At 43.1% G+C, this 18,015-nt stretch overlaps 1 protein-coding gene across 1 annotated transcript in view; it reads left to right on the forward strand.

Moving 5' to 3' along the window:
• Positions 1-18,015, forward strand: part of LOC145401060 (adenosine deaminase 2-like) — a 121,474-nt gene that overhangs the window by 20,848 nt on the left and 82,611 nt on the right. The window contains exon 2 of the mRNA XM_080273431.1: positions 11,069-11,300. Coding sequence (XP_080129557.1) covers positions 11,069-11,300 — 232 coding nt within the window. The remainder of the gene's footprint in view (positions 1-11,068; positions 11,301-18,015) is intronic.

The following is an 18,015-nucleotide window of genomic DNA, read 5'->3' on the forward strand; positions in this document are numbered from 1 at the left end:
AGGATAGCTAGTTGCTCATTTTCCACCCCTCCCTCTAGCTAGGTACAGTAGATGTTTGTGCCATTATACTGAGTTTACCTTTGCTTACTCGCCCACGGAGGGTCCCCCCCACTGATCGCTCTGGGGCGTGAATAAACACGGTTGGGCCTCCCTGGAGTGGTTTGAGAGGGCAACCTCAGGCTTAGGTGTTTTGCCCCGGGTTGTTTGTCCCTTGTTTGTTTCTTCTCCTTCTTCCCACTTCCATTGCTATGGAGGACGCCCCTACTGTCTCCCCCCCTTTCAGAGGGGGAGGTGGTCCTGACGACTCAACTGTTCAACGGACAGACAGTTCCCAGACTGAACGGCCTCGGACACACCCTCCTCTAGACATTGACGTGAAAAACGCCTGTTTTGTTTTACTGCACGCGGTTGGTTCTACTTCCCTCTCCAGCCTCAATCCCTTCATTATCAAGAAGGTGAATGATGGATGTGCAGGAGAAGTAGAACAGGTGAAAAAACTTGCTAGCGGAGATCTAGGAAAGACTGCAAACTCGTCCCAGGTTAAGGATTTGATGAAGCTGATCAAATTCCATTGTTATAATGTTGAGTCGAGGATCCCTTATTCCATGAATTCCTGCAAAGGTGTTATCACCTGCAGGGACCTCATGGTTATGGAAGAGGATGACATCATCCGTGAACTTGCTCAGCAAGATGTCATTGATGCCCATTTTATAACTTGTTTCCAGGAAGGCAAAAGGACGAGGACAGCCACAGTAATCTTGACTTTTGGAAAAGTATCTCTTCCTACTAATGTGAAAGTAGGATAGGAAATTATCAATGTGAGACCATACATTCCCAATCCCCTTCGTTGTGGAAAATGTCAGCTTTATGGACATCACGGAAAGACCTGTCGGGCTTCCAACTTCGTGTGTGGCAAGTGCGCAGCTGTAGGTCACTCTGCTGACAACTGTACGTCCGAGACTGAGTGCTGCTTTCACTGCAAGGATGCTCACTCCACTTCCTCGAAGGTTTGTCCCAAGTGGAAGGAGGAGAAAGAAGTCTTCACAGTGAAAGCAACAGAGGGCTAGGAGGAAGGTGAAGGAGTTGCATGCAACTCCCAAGCCAAATGTCTCCTATGCATCGGCGGTTGTGTCCCATCCCATGATGTGCACTGTGGAGACTGACCTTACTTTCCCTCCTCATGCCCCACACCCTACCTCTCAATCTCGCCCTCCTGTACGCTCCAACTCTATTACGGGCGTCCCTGTCGCTACATCATATTCTCAGGCTGCCACTGCTTCTTTGCAGTTGATGCGGCCAAAGCCGAAGTCTGACAAGTCAGATAAGATAAATTTGACCACCCTCATGAAACAGTCACGTCCTCATGTCCTTCCTGCTTCTGGTCCAGTGGGGGAGAGAAAGGGTAGCTCTTCCTCGGTGGAGTCTGGGAGCTTTGTTGTTGACGAAAATATGGAGGTTTCCGTCAGCAAGCACCGGGAAAGGTCCCCTGGTAGCCATTCGCCTGGTCGCGGGGGGCATAAAAAAAGCTAAGCACACGGGCCCCCCTCGTAAATATTAAACCGTCGCATTCACTGTGTTACAGTGGAATTGTAGGGGTGTTGGGAATAAACTATATAATATAGCAATCTTACTTTCCATACACAGGCCAGACGTAATTTGTTTACAGGAGACGTGCTTGGTGGATCACCCTGATCCTCCACAGTTCAAACACTACCACTCGTATAGAAGATATGAAGGTCACAGAGTTGCCATATACACACACAAATCACACCCACAATCGGAAGTGATTCTAAATTCTACTCTGGAAGCTGTCGTGTGCAGAGTAAAATTTAATAACACGTATCTGTCTATTTGCTCTCTGTATTGTCCTCCACATGGCCTTATTGATAGTGATGCTTTGAATTCACTATTTGAACATCTTCCTGGGAATAAGTTAGTGTTGGGCGATTTTAATGCCCATCACTATCAGTGGGGCAGCTTGAGGATCGATGGTTGTGGGGAGCAAGTAGCCGACCCAATACTACAGTCCAACCTCTCAGCGACTCGTGTAGATGATCGTACTAGTAACTTTTCAGCTATTGACTTATCTCTGGCCTCTCCTGGTATACATCAAGATTTCTCATGGGACCCATATGACGACTCCTTGGGAAGTGATCATTTACCTATCTATCTTTCTTATACACTCGACATTGTTTTGGAGCCTCTACCCCCTAAATTTAACTATAAGAAAGCAGATTGGGGATCCTTCTCAAGGATCGCCAGTTTAGATATATCTGGGGAGACCATAGATTTTAAGGTCGAAAATGTAACTAATTCCATAATACACGCAGCTGAGGCCGCTATTCCCAAGACTTCTACAGTTCACTCGAAGCATAGAGCACGTTGGTGGACGCCGGACTGCCGACAAGCAATAAGGAAATGCAATAAGAGATACAGGATTTTCGATAGTCAGTCCACTGAGGAACATTTTATTGCCTGCAAACAAGCACAGGCTGAGGCAAGGAGATTAATAAGAAGGGCGAAACTTGACTCCTGGCAGTCCTTTGTGTCCACAGTGACTCGTACTACACCATTAAGTAAAAGTCTGGTGCACTATTAAAATATTGAATAATAAACACCCAAATATCCCTGTGATCACCCTGCAGGTGAACAACACCATCTCTGACGATCCCGTGGACGTTGCTAACGTCCTTGCCAGGAGTTTTTCTCATGTAAGTAACTCAGCCAATTACGACCAGCATTTCCAAGATCATCAACGCACGGCTGAGCTACAGATAATAGACTTTGCCACCGAAGATGTAGACTTCCTGTACAACCAAGAGTTTACGTTAGATGAACTGCTTCTTGCCCTTAAATCCAATAAAGACACCAGCCCTGGACCAGACACCATCACATACGGTATGATCCAGCATCTTAATCAGGACAACCTGATTAAGATGTTAGCATTATACAATGAGATTTGGGCGTCTCAAACATTCCCAAACTCATGGCACTTTCCGCACGTCATACCGATACCCAAAGAGGCTGGTCGTCTTATGAATCCCACTTCATTTCATCCTATTGTGTTGACTTCTTGCCTGTGTAAGGTCATGGAACGTATGGTTAATAATAGGCTTCTTTTTGTTTTAGAGTCGAAAAATTTGTTAAATGATCAACAATGTGGCTTCCGTCAATACAGAAGTTCACTAGATCATTTAATGAATTTGGAGCATTGTGTTTCAGAGGCATTTGCCAATAAAGAATTCATGATAGGGGTGTTCTTGGACATCCATAAAGCCTATGACATGACATGGTGACACGGTATACTGATGAAGCTCAATGCTTGTGGTTTAAGAGTAGACTGTAGCACCAGTTGAGCAGGGCAGTACTCCCGAGGTGGATGGAAAGCTGATGACAGGGAGTGCTGGAGCTCCCATTTCATCAGCCCTCAGGACTAGTTCCTGACCATCCCCCTTTGCTGAACTTTTTCAGTGTCTCAGTTACACAGAGAGTAGGCCAGCATGCTCTCCAGTACAAATTTCTCTAACTATCTTCACCAAACTACATGCACAGTACACACTACACTTCCTATTCAAAATTCACCAAAAATGGCGTCGATTCATCAAGCCTCGGAGTCCCCAGGGGGGGGGACCATAAATGCCCCCACCATCCGCCCCTCTCCCGATGACGACTCGAGGTGCCTGGAACCACTGTCTGACTCTCTTCTTCTTCATTTCTGCAACATTCGCGGCCTTTCCTCTAACTTTCGCTCTGTTGAGCACCACCTCTCCTCCTCTAAACCTCACCTTCTTTTTCTAACGGAGACTCAGCTCTCTGAGGCAACTGACAGCAAACCCTTTTCTGTATCCTCCTACTTTCTCTATACTCATTTCAAAGCCAAAGGTGGCTGTTGTGTATACATACGCAACGACTTATCTTGCTCTTGTGTTCCTGAACTTGATTCTTCTGAATTCTCCACACTCTGGCTTTGGCTTTCCTGTCATTCTCTGACTAAATATATCTGTGCTGTTTACTTATCCCCTAATTCTACTGACTATCAAAAATTCTTCGACTATCTTACTTCTACGATGGAACACATTCTATCCATTTCTCCTTTCTCTGAAATCTCCATTCTTGGAGATTTCAATGTTCACCACCACCTTTGGCTCTCCTCTCCTTTCACTGATCCACCTGGTGAACAAGCCTACATCTTTTCTATCCTTAATGACCTAGAGCAGCTTGTACAGCACCCTACCCGTATCCCTGACCGCCTTGGAGAGAGCTCCAACATACTTGACCTCTTCCTCACAACTAATCCTTCTGCTTACTCTGTTAATCTTTTCTCTCCGTTGGGCTCCTCCGATCACAACCTTATTACCTTAACCTGTCCTATCACTCTGGTACGGCCTGTGGACCCTCCAGGGAAACGTCGTCTGTGGCATTTTGGAGCCACGGACTGGGAGGCCCTCAGGCAGTACTTCTTTGATTTTCCCTGGAATGATTATTGCTTCCATGGCCTTGAGCCATCTGAGTGTGCCTTGCGCATTACGGAGGTTATTCTCTCGGGCATGGAAGCATACATTCCTTTCTCATATCCTTTGACTAACGCAAGAAAGCCTTGGTTTAATCACGCTTGTTCTAATGCTGTCCGCAACAAGGAGAAGGCCTACAAAAGGTACTGGAGCCAACCCACCCCTAAATCACATCATCTTTACGTTTCTGCCCGCAATCGTGCTAAGTCTGTTCTTCGCTCTACTAAAAATAATTTCATCCATACTAAATGCTCTCAACTCTCCGACTCGAATTCTTCCCGCTCCTGCTGGCACCTTGTCAAAAATCTTTCTAACAACTTTACCTCATCATCCTTCCCTCCTCTTTTCTACTCTGATGGTTCTGTAGCTATTTCTTCTACTGATAAAGCAGATCTCTTCACACAGACTTTCTCCTCCAATTCCACTTTAGACGATTCCGGTGCTGTTCCTCCATCACTTCCCCCCTCTGACTTCCTCATGGCTGACATTAAAATTTCTTCAGTTGATGTATTTTCTGCCATCACTGGCCTCAGTACTAACAAGGCATATGGGCCTGATGGGGTCCCTCCTGTTGTTCTCAAGAACTGTGCTTCTGTGCTTACACCCTGCCTAGGCAAACTCTTTCGCCTTTGTCTGTCAACTTGCACCTTTCCTTCTTGCTGGAAGTTTGCTCTCATTCAGCCAGTCCCAAAGAAGGGTGACCACTCCCAACCCTCCAACTATCGTCCAATTGCTTTAACGTCCTGTATTTCAAAAGTTTTCGAGTCAATTCTTAATAGAAAAATTTTAAGGCATCTTTCCTATCACAACCTTCTTTCTGATCGTCAGTATGGGTTCCATCAGGGACGCTCCACTGGCGATCTTCTCACCTACCTTTCAGACTCCTGGTCATCCTCCTTTCGGGACTTTGGCGAAAGCTTTGCCATTGCACTTGACATCTCAAAGGCTTTCGATCGAGTCTGGCATAAATCTTTAATTTCCAAACTGACCTCCTACGGTTTCTATCCTTTTATCTGTGCCTTCATCGCTAGCTTCCTTTCTGGTCGTTCTATAGCCGCTGTTGTAGACGGCCATCGTTCTTCTCCTAGATCTATCAACAGTGGTGTTCCTCAGGGCTCTGTCCTATCACCAACTCTCTTCCTTTTATTCATCAATGATCTTCTAAGCTGTACATCTAACCTTATCCACTCATACGCTGATGACTCCACCCTTCACCTTTCCATTCGGCTCCTGCAACGCCCATCTCAACAGTTACTTCAACAAACAAGGGATGAGGCTATGGCACACCTAATGTCTGACTTGGCCCGTATCTCTGACTGGGGTAAAAATAATATGGTTGTCTTTAATGCATCTAAGACTCAGTTCTTACATCTATCAACCCGACAAAATCTTCCACAGGTATACCCACTAATGTTTAATAATATTCAGCTTAATCCTGCATCATCCTTGAACATGCTTGGGGTTTCATTTACTCAGGACTTATCTTGGAAAGATCATATTACATCTCTTGTAAAATCTGCTTCCAAGAGATTGGGTGTGCTAAGTCGACTCCGCTCTTTCTTTACCCCTGCACAATTGTTGACTCTATACAGGGGTTTTATCCGCCCCTGTGTGGAGTACAACTCTCATGTGTGGGGAGGCTCCCCACATACAGCTCTTCTCAATAGGGTGGAGTCAAAGGCTTTTCGTCTCATTAACTCTCCTCCTCTTACTGACTCCCTTCAACCTCTGTCTCTTCGCCGCACTGTTGCATCTTTATCTCTTTTCTATCGCTACTTTAATGGTCACTGCTCCTCTGAACTGTCTGCTTGCATTCCTCCACCTATACGACGGGCGCGTAGCACCCGTCTGGCAGCAAACTCTCATCCCTTTTCTGTCCAACTCTCTAATGCAAGAGTTAACCGTTACTCCCAGTCTTTCATTTATGCAACAGGTCAGCTCTGGAACTGTCTCCCTCTGTCTGTATTTCCTGCTGCCTATGATCTCCAGTCTTTCAAACGCAGTGTGTCCAGACACCTCAAAATGATCGGATCTTGAATTTGGCTCTCTATTGTATTTTGTTTTTCTCTTGGAGGGAACTGTTACTGCAGGCTCATGGCCTTTGGTTCCTTCTTCCTCTCATAAAAAAAAAAAAAGAAGGAAATCTGCCTATTTTTATTTCAAATTTCTTAAGGGACAGGACTTTCTCTGTCATATTGCCCTGTAACATAACATCGGATATATTTATCCAGGAAAACGGGGTGCCACAGGAAGTGTGCTTAGTCCCACCTTATTTAGTATTATGATCAATGATATCCTGTCATCAGCTCCCATCCCCAGGAATCTTAAATACTCACTCTATGCTGACGATTGTGCAATATGGCACTCCTCCCATAATGCACAATTTTCGGCTGGGCGGATTCAAGCAGCCCTTGACTCCGTCCACCAATGGGCCTTGCAGTGGGGATTTAAGTTTTCCGTCCCAAAGTGTGCTGCTGTTTTTACTAGTAACGTTCCTGATTTGCTTTTATTTTGGGATAATCAAGCAGTACCATTTCAAAATTCTGTAAAGTTTTGGGGCCCCCACTTTGATAGCAGATTAAATTTTAAACTTTACGTTAATAACTTGCTTGCTCGTTGCAAAAAACCATTAAATGTCCTCAAGTACCTAGCAGTACTACATGGGGTGCCGACATAAAATCTATATTAATGTTGTGTAAGTCCCTCATTCGATCGAACCTAGAGTTTGGCGCACAGGTGTATGGCTCGGCATCTGATGCCACGTTGAATAAGTTGGATGTGTTGCAAAATAAATGTTTGTGAATGTGTCTTGGAGCCATCCGGTGTACTCGTGTACCTTGTATGGAAGTGGAGGCGAATGTGCCTCCCCTCCGTATTTGCCGAAACCATCTGGCCTTATCCTATGGCATACAAACAGCAAGGAAAAGTAATATCGGCAATGTGGCCTGTACCCCCCTGTGTCAATACCACCATCTTATGCTGGGGGTGCGTCAGCCACTTGCCATTCGCCTCCACTTACTGACTCAGGAACTTGGTGTGGACCCCAGTGACTGTGACAAGTTGGTGTAAAAAATATAGCGCCTTGGAGGCCACCTAGCTTTACCATAGATGTATCATGGCTCCCAGCACCAAAGGCCAAGGCGCTGGAGGCGGAGGTCCACTACTTGTTTCGTAACATCATTGTTCGTCACTTGAGGTTCCAAGTCAAGTGAATGTGTGTGGTCGACCGAATGTGCCCTCAGGTATCGGCTGCCAACTCATACATCTGTGTTTACCTCTGAACTTTTTGCTACTGACAAAGCCATAGACTATGCTCTCAATTTGGCATGACTCCTTTGTCATATTTTCAGACTCGAAATCAGCCCTTCAGGCGATTGCTTCTTGCACAACGGATTCTAATCAGATCCAGGGCCGCATTGTTAATAAACTGCATTCATGCAATAAGTCATTCAGTCATTCACACTGATCTGGGTGCCTGGGTCTGTATTAATAAAACTTCTAGGAGTACTCCCAAAATTGCTACTAAAAGTGGTTGTAGCTGAGAGTTGCTCCTAAAAGTTCCTCCTAGGAGGATTCGTAGTAGTAATTTCGCTCCTACCATGAAGTGTTACCAACACAAAGAATCTCTGCTTAATATATTTAAAAAAAATACCATTACAAAACCTTAGAGTATCAGTATGTAGTTAAAAATGAAAAACTAGTTTCTATATATATAGAAACAACATCTATTTGATCATATATTATGATTCTTTACGAATGTCGATAAAATGGATAAAATGTAAACACATCGTGTGGTCAGCTGCTCGTACCTGCTACCATCGGGGCATCGTCTGTACATGGTACAATGACCGTCAACAATGGCACAATTTCAAGATTCCAAGGCTGCAGATAAATTCAGGAGAAAGAGAAACTGGACGGAGAGAGTGTACGAGGGACCTTCACAAACCTCTTAACAATGTGTGGAGCAGTTAGAGCATAGAGTGTTTCCGTTATCACATTGCTCACCGATAGCTGCGATGGTCCAAAGTCATCACAATTATACTGCTGCATTTTTCCAGTTGCAAGGTACCTAAATAGTATCAACACTTTCATCTCGGATGTGAGAGGATGGTTTCGATGTGTGGGCCTTTCCAGTACATCTCTTACTAAATCAGTAATAAACAGAATGCTCTCACGATCGAAACGGTACCTTCTTACAAGTTCTTGATCATCATATTCCATGAATGCATCCTTCCGAGCTCGAAAATTTCTGCGTGGTGGATGGTGTCGGTCAGCCATGGTCTATGATGTCTTGTCTCTTGGTGTTTGAGGGACGCAGCTACTGTGATTACTGTCACTAAAAGCCCTCCTAACTCCTTAAAAGTCCTTGTGGAGGACTTTTATTTTTTAGCGATTTTACGAGTAAACTTAGGAGTTGAAAGTAACTTTTAGGAGTAGTTCCAGAAATTAGGAGCCAAATTTCACTTTGAGAGGAACTTTTACTCCTAGGAGTTTTTATTAATACGGGCACTGGTCATTGTCGTATTTACGGCAATGAGCAGGCTGACTTACTTGCAAAGTCGGCTGTAAAGCTCGAGGAGACTTGGGACGTTCCTCGTGATTTACGATCGAGTCTTTCTCTCGGAAAGAAATCAATAAATCTTCTGTGGCAAGGTCAGTGGACCAGACTAAATATTCCAACATGTAAGGCGTACCTGGGCGACTGGGCCACTGCCAGCCGTCCCAGTCGCCTGGAAGAAAAAATGTTGGCTCGTTTGCGGCTTAATGCCACCATCCTAACGCACATGAAACCTTACATGGAAAGACGATTCCCACCGCACTGACATCTGTGATGCGGTGTTATCTATCAGTCATATCATCCTGCGCTATCGGCGATTTATTCGTGAACGCGTTTCACGTATAAATTACTGCGGCGCAGCAGACGTCCCCTTCACCCTTTCCACCATCTTAGGTGATGGGGACATTGTTATGACTGATAAGTTAATGGCTTTCTGGAGAGAGACCGGACTGATGAGGGTGATGTGACTTTTTTACTGTATGGTTATGGTTTTTATCGACGGTAAATATGTATATATTATACTATTAATTAGGGTTGACAGTTGATATATTTGAAGTAGTTCCGCCTTCCCACTGATCTATTTCTAAAATTGATGTCCCCTACATTAAATCCCGTTCCTCGCCTGACAGTCACCAGCTGATGAGTGCAAGTGTGCAATAGAAAGGTATTGGGCACTTGCAGTCGATGGTGGTCTGTTGGGCGAGGTCCTTCACTTTTTGTACAAATTATGTAAATACATTATACCATGTTGTTCAGATTATGCTAATTAGGGCCGACAGCTGACGTATATGGAAATGTTCCTGACTCGTCTGGTTCTCTTTCATATATTGATGTCCCCTATATTAGGTTGTGCCTTGACTGACAGTCACCAGGTGATGAATGCAGGTATGTAATGTAGCAAGGGATTACATATCTGCAGTCGATGGTGTTCTGTTAGTCGAGGAATTTTTACCCTTAATGTAGGTCTGGCTATTTGTCTTTTTTTTGGATTTAGTATAGGTTAGCGATTTGTCTGTTAGGTGATTCGTTTTAGCGTCATTAGATTAGGTTTTTCTTTATAAGTAATATAAGGAATAAAAAATATAAAACCAAGAAAAAATTACAAAAAAAAATGAAAATACAAAAAAAAAATAAAGTAAAAATCATTTTATATATGTACGTGTGCATGAAAGTATGTCTGTATACAATATGCATGGAAGTGTGTGTGTGTGTGTGTGTGTGTGTGTATGTGTATGTTCATATATACTGTACATATATATATATATATATATATATATATATATATATATATATATATATATATACACGGCCTTAATGACCAGGGGCTTTGGCCCCAATGGTCGATAGGCAAAAAAAAGAAAAAGAAAAGAAAAGGAAAAAAAAAAAGATTTTCCGCGATTGTACAGGGCAGCAATACACACACTTGGCAACGGGAGTTCCCATTATTCTGGAATGTTTCGTTAGTCACAGTGGCATCATCAGGCTAAAAGAATAACCTAGTTTAAGCATTATATAAAATACTTTGCCAACTGGTTAATCATAAATTCAATCATATATTCACTAGGTCATAAATACTAAATTTCAAGAGAAGGAACGGATCAAGAGGGTAAAAACTGATGAACTAAGTAATTGTAAAAACAGTAGACGATGGTAAATTAACTTTTGAAAGTAAGCCCCAAAACGAACGTAAAATAGGCTTACTGAACAATTCTTCGTAGATGTGTGCCTTATATCAAAAAAAAAAAAAAAAAAAAAAGGAAAAGTGAGAAAGCTAATATAAATTCGTACACACGAGAAGACCAACCTGTTGAGGTATATATGTAACAACCTATTCCCCTGCCGTAGCTCGTCCTAAGCCCACAGGAAAACATCCACATAAAAGCAAGATCTTTATTGAGACGAAAAAGTTTATGCCACAAACAAAAAGGTGACGTTTGGGATGAAGGGTCTGTTTATCAAGGTAAGTAATTTATTTATATATTTACTTATTGTGTTTCAGCGGTACGGACGTGTTTTGCGGGATATGGCGTGTGGGAGTCGTTCCAGTGCTGAGGCTAATATGGGTGTCACTGATGGGAAGGGCGAGCTGAGGAGAACACCAGGCTGGTCCCTGCTGAGCTGTGTGCTGCTGCTGCTGATCTGGAGTCTGGGAGGGAGTGAAGCCATGAACATCACCGAGTACCTGGAGAAGAGGGAGATGTTGATGGCTCAGGAACAGACCATGATTCTAGGTGAGCCAGAGTCAGATGTGAATTTTATATATATATATATATATATATATATATATATATATATATATATATATATATATATATATATATATATATATATATATATATATAACTTAGAAAAGATGCCAGGCCGAAGCATTGTTTTGTTTTGACACTGAGCAACAGGTAACAGGCTGCACAATGATGAAAATTTGGGTCAAGTAAAGTGAATGACTTACAGCTAGGGTAAGCAATGTCATTTCTAAGATTCCCTGTATGTGTAAGTCTGCTCGACGGTTATAATTATAAGAGATCTGAGGGATTATCATTAAATCTTCAACCCGATAATGTACTTTTCATCTTACGAAGCAGGATTTATAACTGTCATTTTCGGCAATGCGCCCTTTGCCTTAGTGCGAGATCCAGCATGTCTTAATGTAGGAGGCGGTGGCAGAATCGGTAGTGAGGCGGCTTGTAGTCCTAATGGACCTAGGATCGAATCCCGGCTGGGGAAGGGAACAGTTTAAGGATTTGAATTTCCTAAAAAGCAGACTTTCCTGATTAACAGATGACCCGCCGACATGTCGTAAAAGTACCCCCGCTAATACCAGTACACCAGTCCTGTATGAGACAGCCCTAGCATGTATTCAATATGGACGGTGGGTGTTAGCGCTGAAGTGGTGACATGTGGAGGTGTAGGAGGACTACTGGGCCTTGGGATAGCCCATTGCCCCAAAGAAATAGGCCCTGAGCCTTTGCCCAGAGTCGGACACATCAAAAAAAAGAAAAAAGAAAAAAAAAGTGCTTTAATTCCTCCTGGGCTATTTGACGGACCTAAATGAAACTTCCCAGGTGAGTTCGTCGGGTTGCTGGGAAGGTTTTCCACCGTACAGAATTATCCAACCATGGTTCTTAGGGAGGTTCATTCCCCTTGGCAAATAAAAATTTCCCCGAAATAGTGAAATAAGGACAGATATGGCATTGATATCTTTGTACGAGTCGTTCAGTGGACTCTCATCCCTATTGCGATAATCGGGGAACGTCACCCCCCACCAATGAATCTTGACAGGTTAGTCCCCCCTTCCAAAAATACATTCGATCAGAAATAAGAGAATGAGTTGAATGAAACTTTCCATGTGAGTTCGCCTGGTTACTCCCAAGGTCTTCCACTATATACAATCTCCCAACCAAGATTATTAGGGGGTCAGCCTCACCAAATCAAAAATTTTCAGAAATAGTGAAAGGAAAGTAGATACTGCTTTGATATCGTCAAAAAATTAGAGGCTTACTGACACCTCCGTATTCCCAGTTTTGATGGCACTGGTCCACTTGCGAGGCTTTGACCCCAATATCTCTTCAGTCTAGTGAACTATTTATATATTCTTGATATTTCTAGACGACTTCATTCAGATAAACTTTTCGACCTGGAATGTTCAGCTACAGCCTCGATTTACTCCCGTTGGCTACCTAGTGGCTCTCATCAGCTTAACAAAATCGTCTGGTGTCAGCAATAATGAAATAGGCTATAAAAGGCGTCACAGTATCGAAGTGGTTAATATGATGTCCATCTTCAGTAGTAATCACATCCAATAATATACTTAGTCAGATGCCTCACATAAATATCATTCATTTTCTTATGTATTTATTTCCTTATTTAACTTTACGAATGATTAGGAAAGGGGAAGGCCAGCATTCTTATGTCTCCTGTTCCTCCTACAAAAAAGAAATCCTTGTTAAGATAAAAAAATGATCGTGTTTTACACACACACACACACACACACACACACACACACACACACACATATATATATATATATATATATATATATATATTGCCAGACGCCTCAATCCCGTTTGGGGTGGCCACAAACAAATCTCCTCCAAGTCACCCTGTCCCCCGCCATTTCACTGCCCTGTTCCCAACTCACACCCTCCTCTCTCATTTCCCTCTCCACCCCATCCCTCCATCTCGTCCTCGGCCTCCCCCTCCCTCTTCACCCCTCCACCTCACTCACATACACTCTCTTCGTCAGTCTTTCACCCTCCTTTCTCTCCACATGGCCAAACCACCTCAGTGTGTTCCTCATAACGCTTCCTATCACATCCACATCCACACCACAGCGCTGCTTTTTATCCTCATTCATCAGCCTGTCTCTCCATGTGACTCCACAGGCTTCTCTTAAATAACTCATTTCCACTGCTCTCACTCTTGACTTGTGTCCTTCCAACAACGTCCAAGCTTCACTTCCATACGTTAGAGTTAGTATCACAATACTGTCATGTAGAAACTTTTTCACTTCCATGCTCACTTCCCTGTTTCTTATCACTGCTTTCAAAGAACCAGCAACCTTTCTTCCCTGCTGTACCCATTCAAGCACTTCACCCTCCAAACCTCCATCCTTGCTCATCACACTACCCAAGTACTTTAACGTACTCACATTTTCCAATTCCTCACCATCCAACCTCGCTGTACATTCACTGAATTCACCCCTCTCAAAGACCATCACTTTACTCTTCCCTACATTCACCTTTAGATTCCGTTTCTTACATACTCTCCCAAACTCATCCACGAAGCCTTGCAGCTCCCCTTCGTCTTCACTCAACAACACAGTATCATCTGCAAACAACAGTACAGGGAGTTTCCAAATACTTCCTCTCTCACCATGGCCACTCCAACATCCACTACCCTACCTTGTACCTCTTTTATTACCCCATCCATGTACAGATTGAACAACCATGGAGACATACACATCCCTGTTTCAACCCAACTTTCAAAGAGAAAAATTCACTTAGTTCACCATCCACACGCACTGCAGCCTTCGCACCGTCGTACATACTCTTCACAGCATTCAACAACTTCTCATCTACTCCATATATTCTTAACACTTTCCACAATCCTTGTCTATCCACCCTGTCATATGCTTTCTCCAAATCCATGAAAGCCGCATACAACTTCTTTCCCTTCTCTAGAAACTTCTCCACTAAAGATCTAAGAATGAATATCTGATTTACACAACCTCTTCCCTTCCTAAAGCCTCCCTGTTCTTCTCCAACTAATTTCTCTGTTCTTTCTCTAACTCTGTCAATAAGTATCCTACCATACACTTTTCCTATTATACTAAGAAGACAAATGCCCCTATGATTACCACACACTTCTTTTTCCCCTTTTCCTTTGTACAAGGGAATAATTATACCTGACTTCCAATCCTCCGGGACTCTACCTTCCTCCCAGGCCAATCTGCACATCTTCCACATCCATTCGACTATTATCTCTCCCCCATGCTTCAGCATTTCACCACACACTCCATCAATTCCTGGGGCTTTCCCCGATTTAACTTTCTTCATTGCTTCCACAACTTCTATCCTACTTCCTGTCTTCTCACCTTCCTCCTTCTCCCAGCCATTCCCCAGCCACTTATACTCGCATTACTTCCATCCTCTATGTTCAACAATTCCTTAAAGTGTTCTCTCCATCTTCTCACTTTTTCTCCCTTCTCCACTAGTAATCTACCATTTTTATGTTTCACTCCCCTGCTAATTTCACTTCCACCCTGTCTTACTCTTTTCACCTCTTTCCAGAACATTTTCTTACAGTTCCTCCACTTTACACTCAAATTCCTTCCAAATTGGTCATCCACTCTCTTCTTACTCTCTCTTACTAAACTTTTCACCTCTCTCTTTCTACATATAACTCTCTCTTCCGCCTCTCAGCTTCTTCCACGCCCCTATTTCTCATCCATTCATTGTATGCTTTCTTCTTTTGTGCCACAGCCTGTCTCACCTCTTCAGTCCACCACGCTGTTCCTTGCACCCCCCTCCGTCTTCTCTTCCTTCCACACACCACATCACATGCTGCACATATTTCTTCTGTAAATATCCTACACACACCTTCCACGTCTCCCATCTGCTCCAATTCATATTTGCCCAATCGTTCCACCACTTCTCTCGTATACTGTGCCTTTTTCTCATCCTCTTGTAACCTTTCCACTCTCCTTGCAACTACTCCTTCCTCTCGTCTTTCCCTTCTTCTATTCCTCCATCTTTCTTGAATCCTAATTTTGGCCACCACCAAGTAGTGGTCAGAAAGTCCACTCCCCCAACCTCTATAAGCTCTTGCATCCATTACACATCTTCGCATCCTTTCATCCACACACACATAATCAATCATTGCCTTCCTTTCATTCAGTTCACCACCCACCCTTCTCATCACTCGCCATGTATACCTGTGGATCATTTTATGCCTGAAGAGGGTATTGGCTATCACCAACCCCCTCCCAGCACAAATGTCCACTAACGCACTCCCATTCTCATCTATCTCAGCAGGCACACCCCTCACCAACTATTCCATCCACCTTCACATTCCCAACTTTACCATTCATATCACCGATCAAAAACACTCTCTCATTCCTTCCAAACTTTTCCATGCACACTTCCACATTTGTCCAGAACTCTTCTCTCACTCTTCTAGCACGATCTTGCGTTGGCGCATACACACACACAGTCGCCCACATTTGTATTCCAACTTTCAACTTTACCCACACAATCCTTGACCCAACTGATCCATACTGTCTTATGCTCTTCTTCCATCTTTTACTCACAACTATACATACTCCTTCCTTTGCCCTCTCATTCTCACCTACTCCTGCACATATACCCCATCCATATATATATTTATATTATATAATATATATAATTTTATATATATATCATATATATATATATATTGTACTTCTTTTTTTTATGAGAAACGAGGAGATGAGGATACACATACTTCCCATGTCTCCTGTTCGCCCTGCAGAAGTATAATGAAAGAAAAAGCACTCGGGAGCCGAAGGCTAATCACCCGCCAGAATATGCTATTGGACAAGTCCAAGATATTGGCCATATCTTCATACCCTGAAGGTTTTATGTTGATAGCTTAAGCCGTTCATGAGATATAATGGTGTTAAAGGCAGGCGATAAAAACTAGGTGACCTATGGCGGCCGTTTTGGTGACCTTGACCTTGACCCGGAGTGCCCATTTTCGAACTCGGCCAAGATTTTGGCCACGTCTTGATACCCTGAAAGTTTTTTTGTTGATAGCTCAAGCCGTTCATGAGATATAATGGGAACACACGCACACACACACACACACACACACACACACACACACACACACACACACACACACACACACAGGCTTCAACTTCTTAAAGTGGGCAATAAAAATCCGTCTGCTTAAAACCGAGGACGCGAAAGTAATGTTCGAGGCTCACTTATGGAACACCTCAAGTTCTTTAATTTGACTAGCCTGCTTGCCACATTATAGAGTGCTGTCAGCAATGATGTAAGGAGGCCACAGACATTCCGTCTTCACGTGACTTTAGAAAATATCGCCAAAAATCGGGGGCTTGCTATCCACCTTGCTGTTTAACCCGTCAAGTCCCGAGCACTTTCGCACCTCCGACACCCCCCAGTCCCGAGCATTTTTGGATTTTTTTTTTTTTTTTTGGCTAAAACCTCCGCTTTTGGTGAGAAACATCGAAAATTCATAGAGAAATCGCTCACCTGAGGTTTAAAATACTCGATACAGGTAGGAGTACCTCCTTATACCTCCTTACCTTACAGGGTTTTCTATCAGGCTGGCTGCAAAGAAAACGAGTTCTATGGGAGGATAACTATTCCACACCACTCATAAACGGTATTTATTTATTTATTTGGTACGAATTTATATGTAGTACGAGAGTATATTGGTTTTCAAACAGTAATATAGGCATTATAAGCATTGTTTCACTCACTAACTCATCACCATTCCTGACCCTCTTTTGCCACATTACCTGATCATCATTTCTGACTGTTTCTTCCTCTAATGCTATGTAAACTTTGTCCTCCACATTGTCATCGATTGGGGAATCACTCTGGCCCTGATGTCTTTATTGGCCAGGTTACTGGTAACAGGTGAATTGCCGAGACAATGGGGGGGGAAGGTTATGAGGTGTAAGGCATTGTCCCTGCTTGGCATCTTGTAGAGGAATAGAGGAAGGTGTCCCGTGTTTACGTATGAAAAATCACGTGCGAAAATTGAAAATTGTGCAAATTAGGGACCTTGCAATTGCAAAACGTACTAGTACATCGCCAGGACTGGCAAATGCAAAATGTTGCAACGTACCCATATGTCAACGGGACGGGGCGGGTTAAGACTTGGAACCGTGTTATGAACAGAATTTCTTTTACCAATTTATTATACAAATTGTAGCCTACCTCGGCATTCTCATGCGTGTTACTGCATCGTTTTATTACTGCAACCAGTAACATGTGACAGGATACTGAATTGTAATTTGCAAAATAATCGCTGAGAAAGATGTGTTACGAAGTCTGCAAAAGCCAATTGTACTGCGATCCTTAACCCTCTTGAACTTGATTTTTTTTTTCCTGCTATCTTCAGACGATTTAATTCAGTCTGGGAGGCCACCCTGTAGTAAGGGGCTTATAAAGTCAGCTCTCTTTAGCTGAATAAAATCATCTGGAGAGAGCAAGAACACAGATTAAATAGACGTCATTGTGTTTAATGAGTTAATTCTTTCACTATGATGTTTTTATTTTAATTTTAATCACCTTACCGCCAAACTTTTTCATTCAACAATCATATCTTTAGTAATGAAGGAGTTGATTATGGCAGGTACTTAATCCCTCCAGTTAAAAAAGTATCTTCTAAATGTAGGGAAATTGTCTAAAGGTGGCAAGAATAAAAACATAC

Source organism: Coenobita brevimanus, chromosome 54, assembly GCF_032717465.1.
Source record: "Coenobita brevimanus isolate Jiangsu-jjx chromosome 54, ASM3271746v2, whole genome shotgun sequence".
In the NCBI taxonomy this organism is placed as follows: Eukaryota; Metazoa; Arthropoda; class Malacostraca; order Decapoda; family Coenobitidae; genus Coenobita; species Coenobita brevimanus.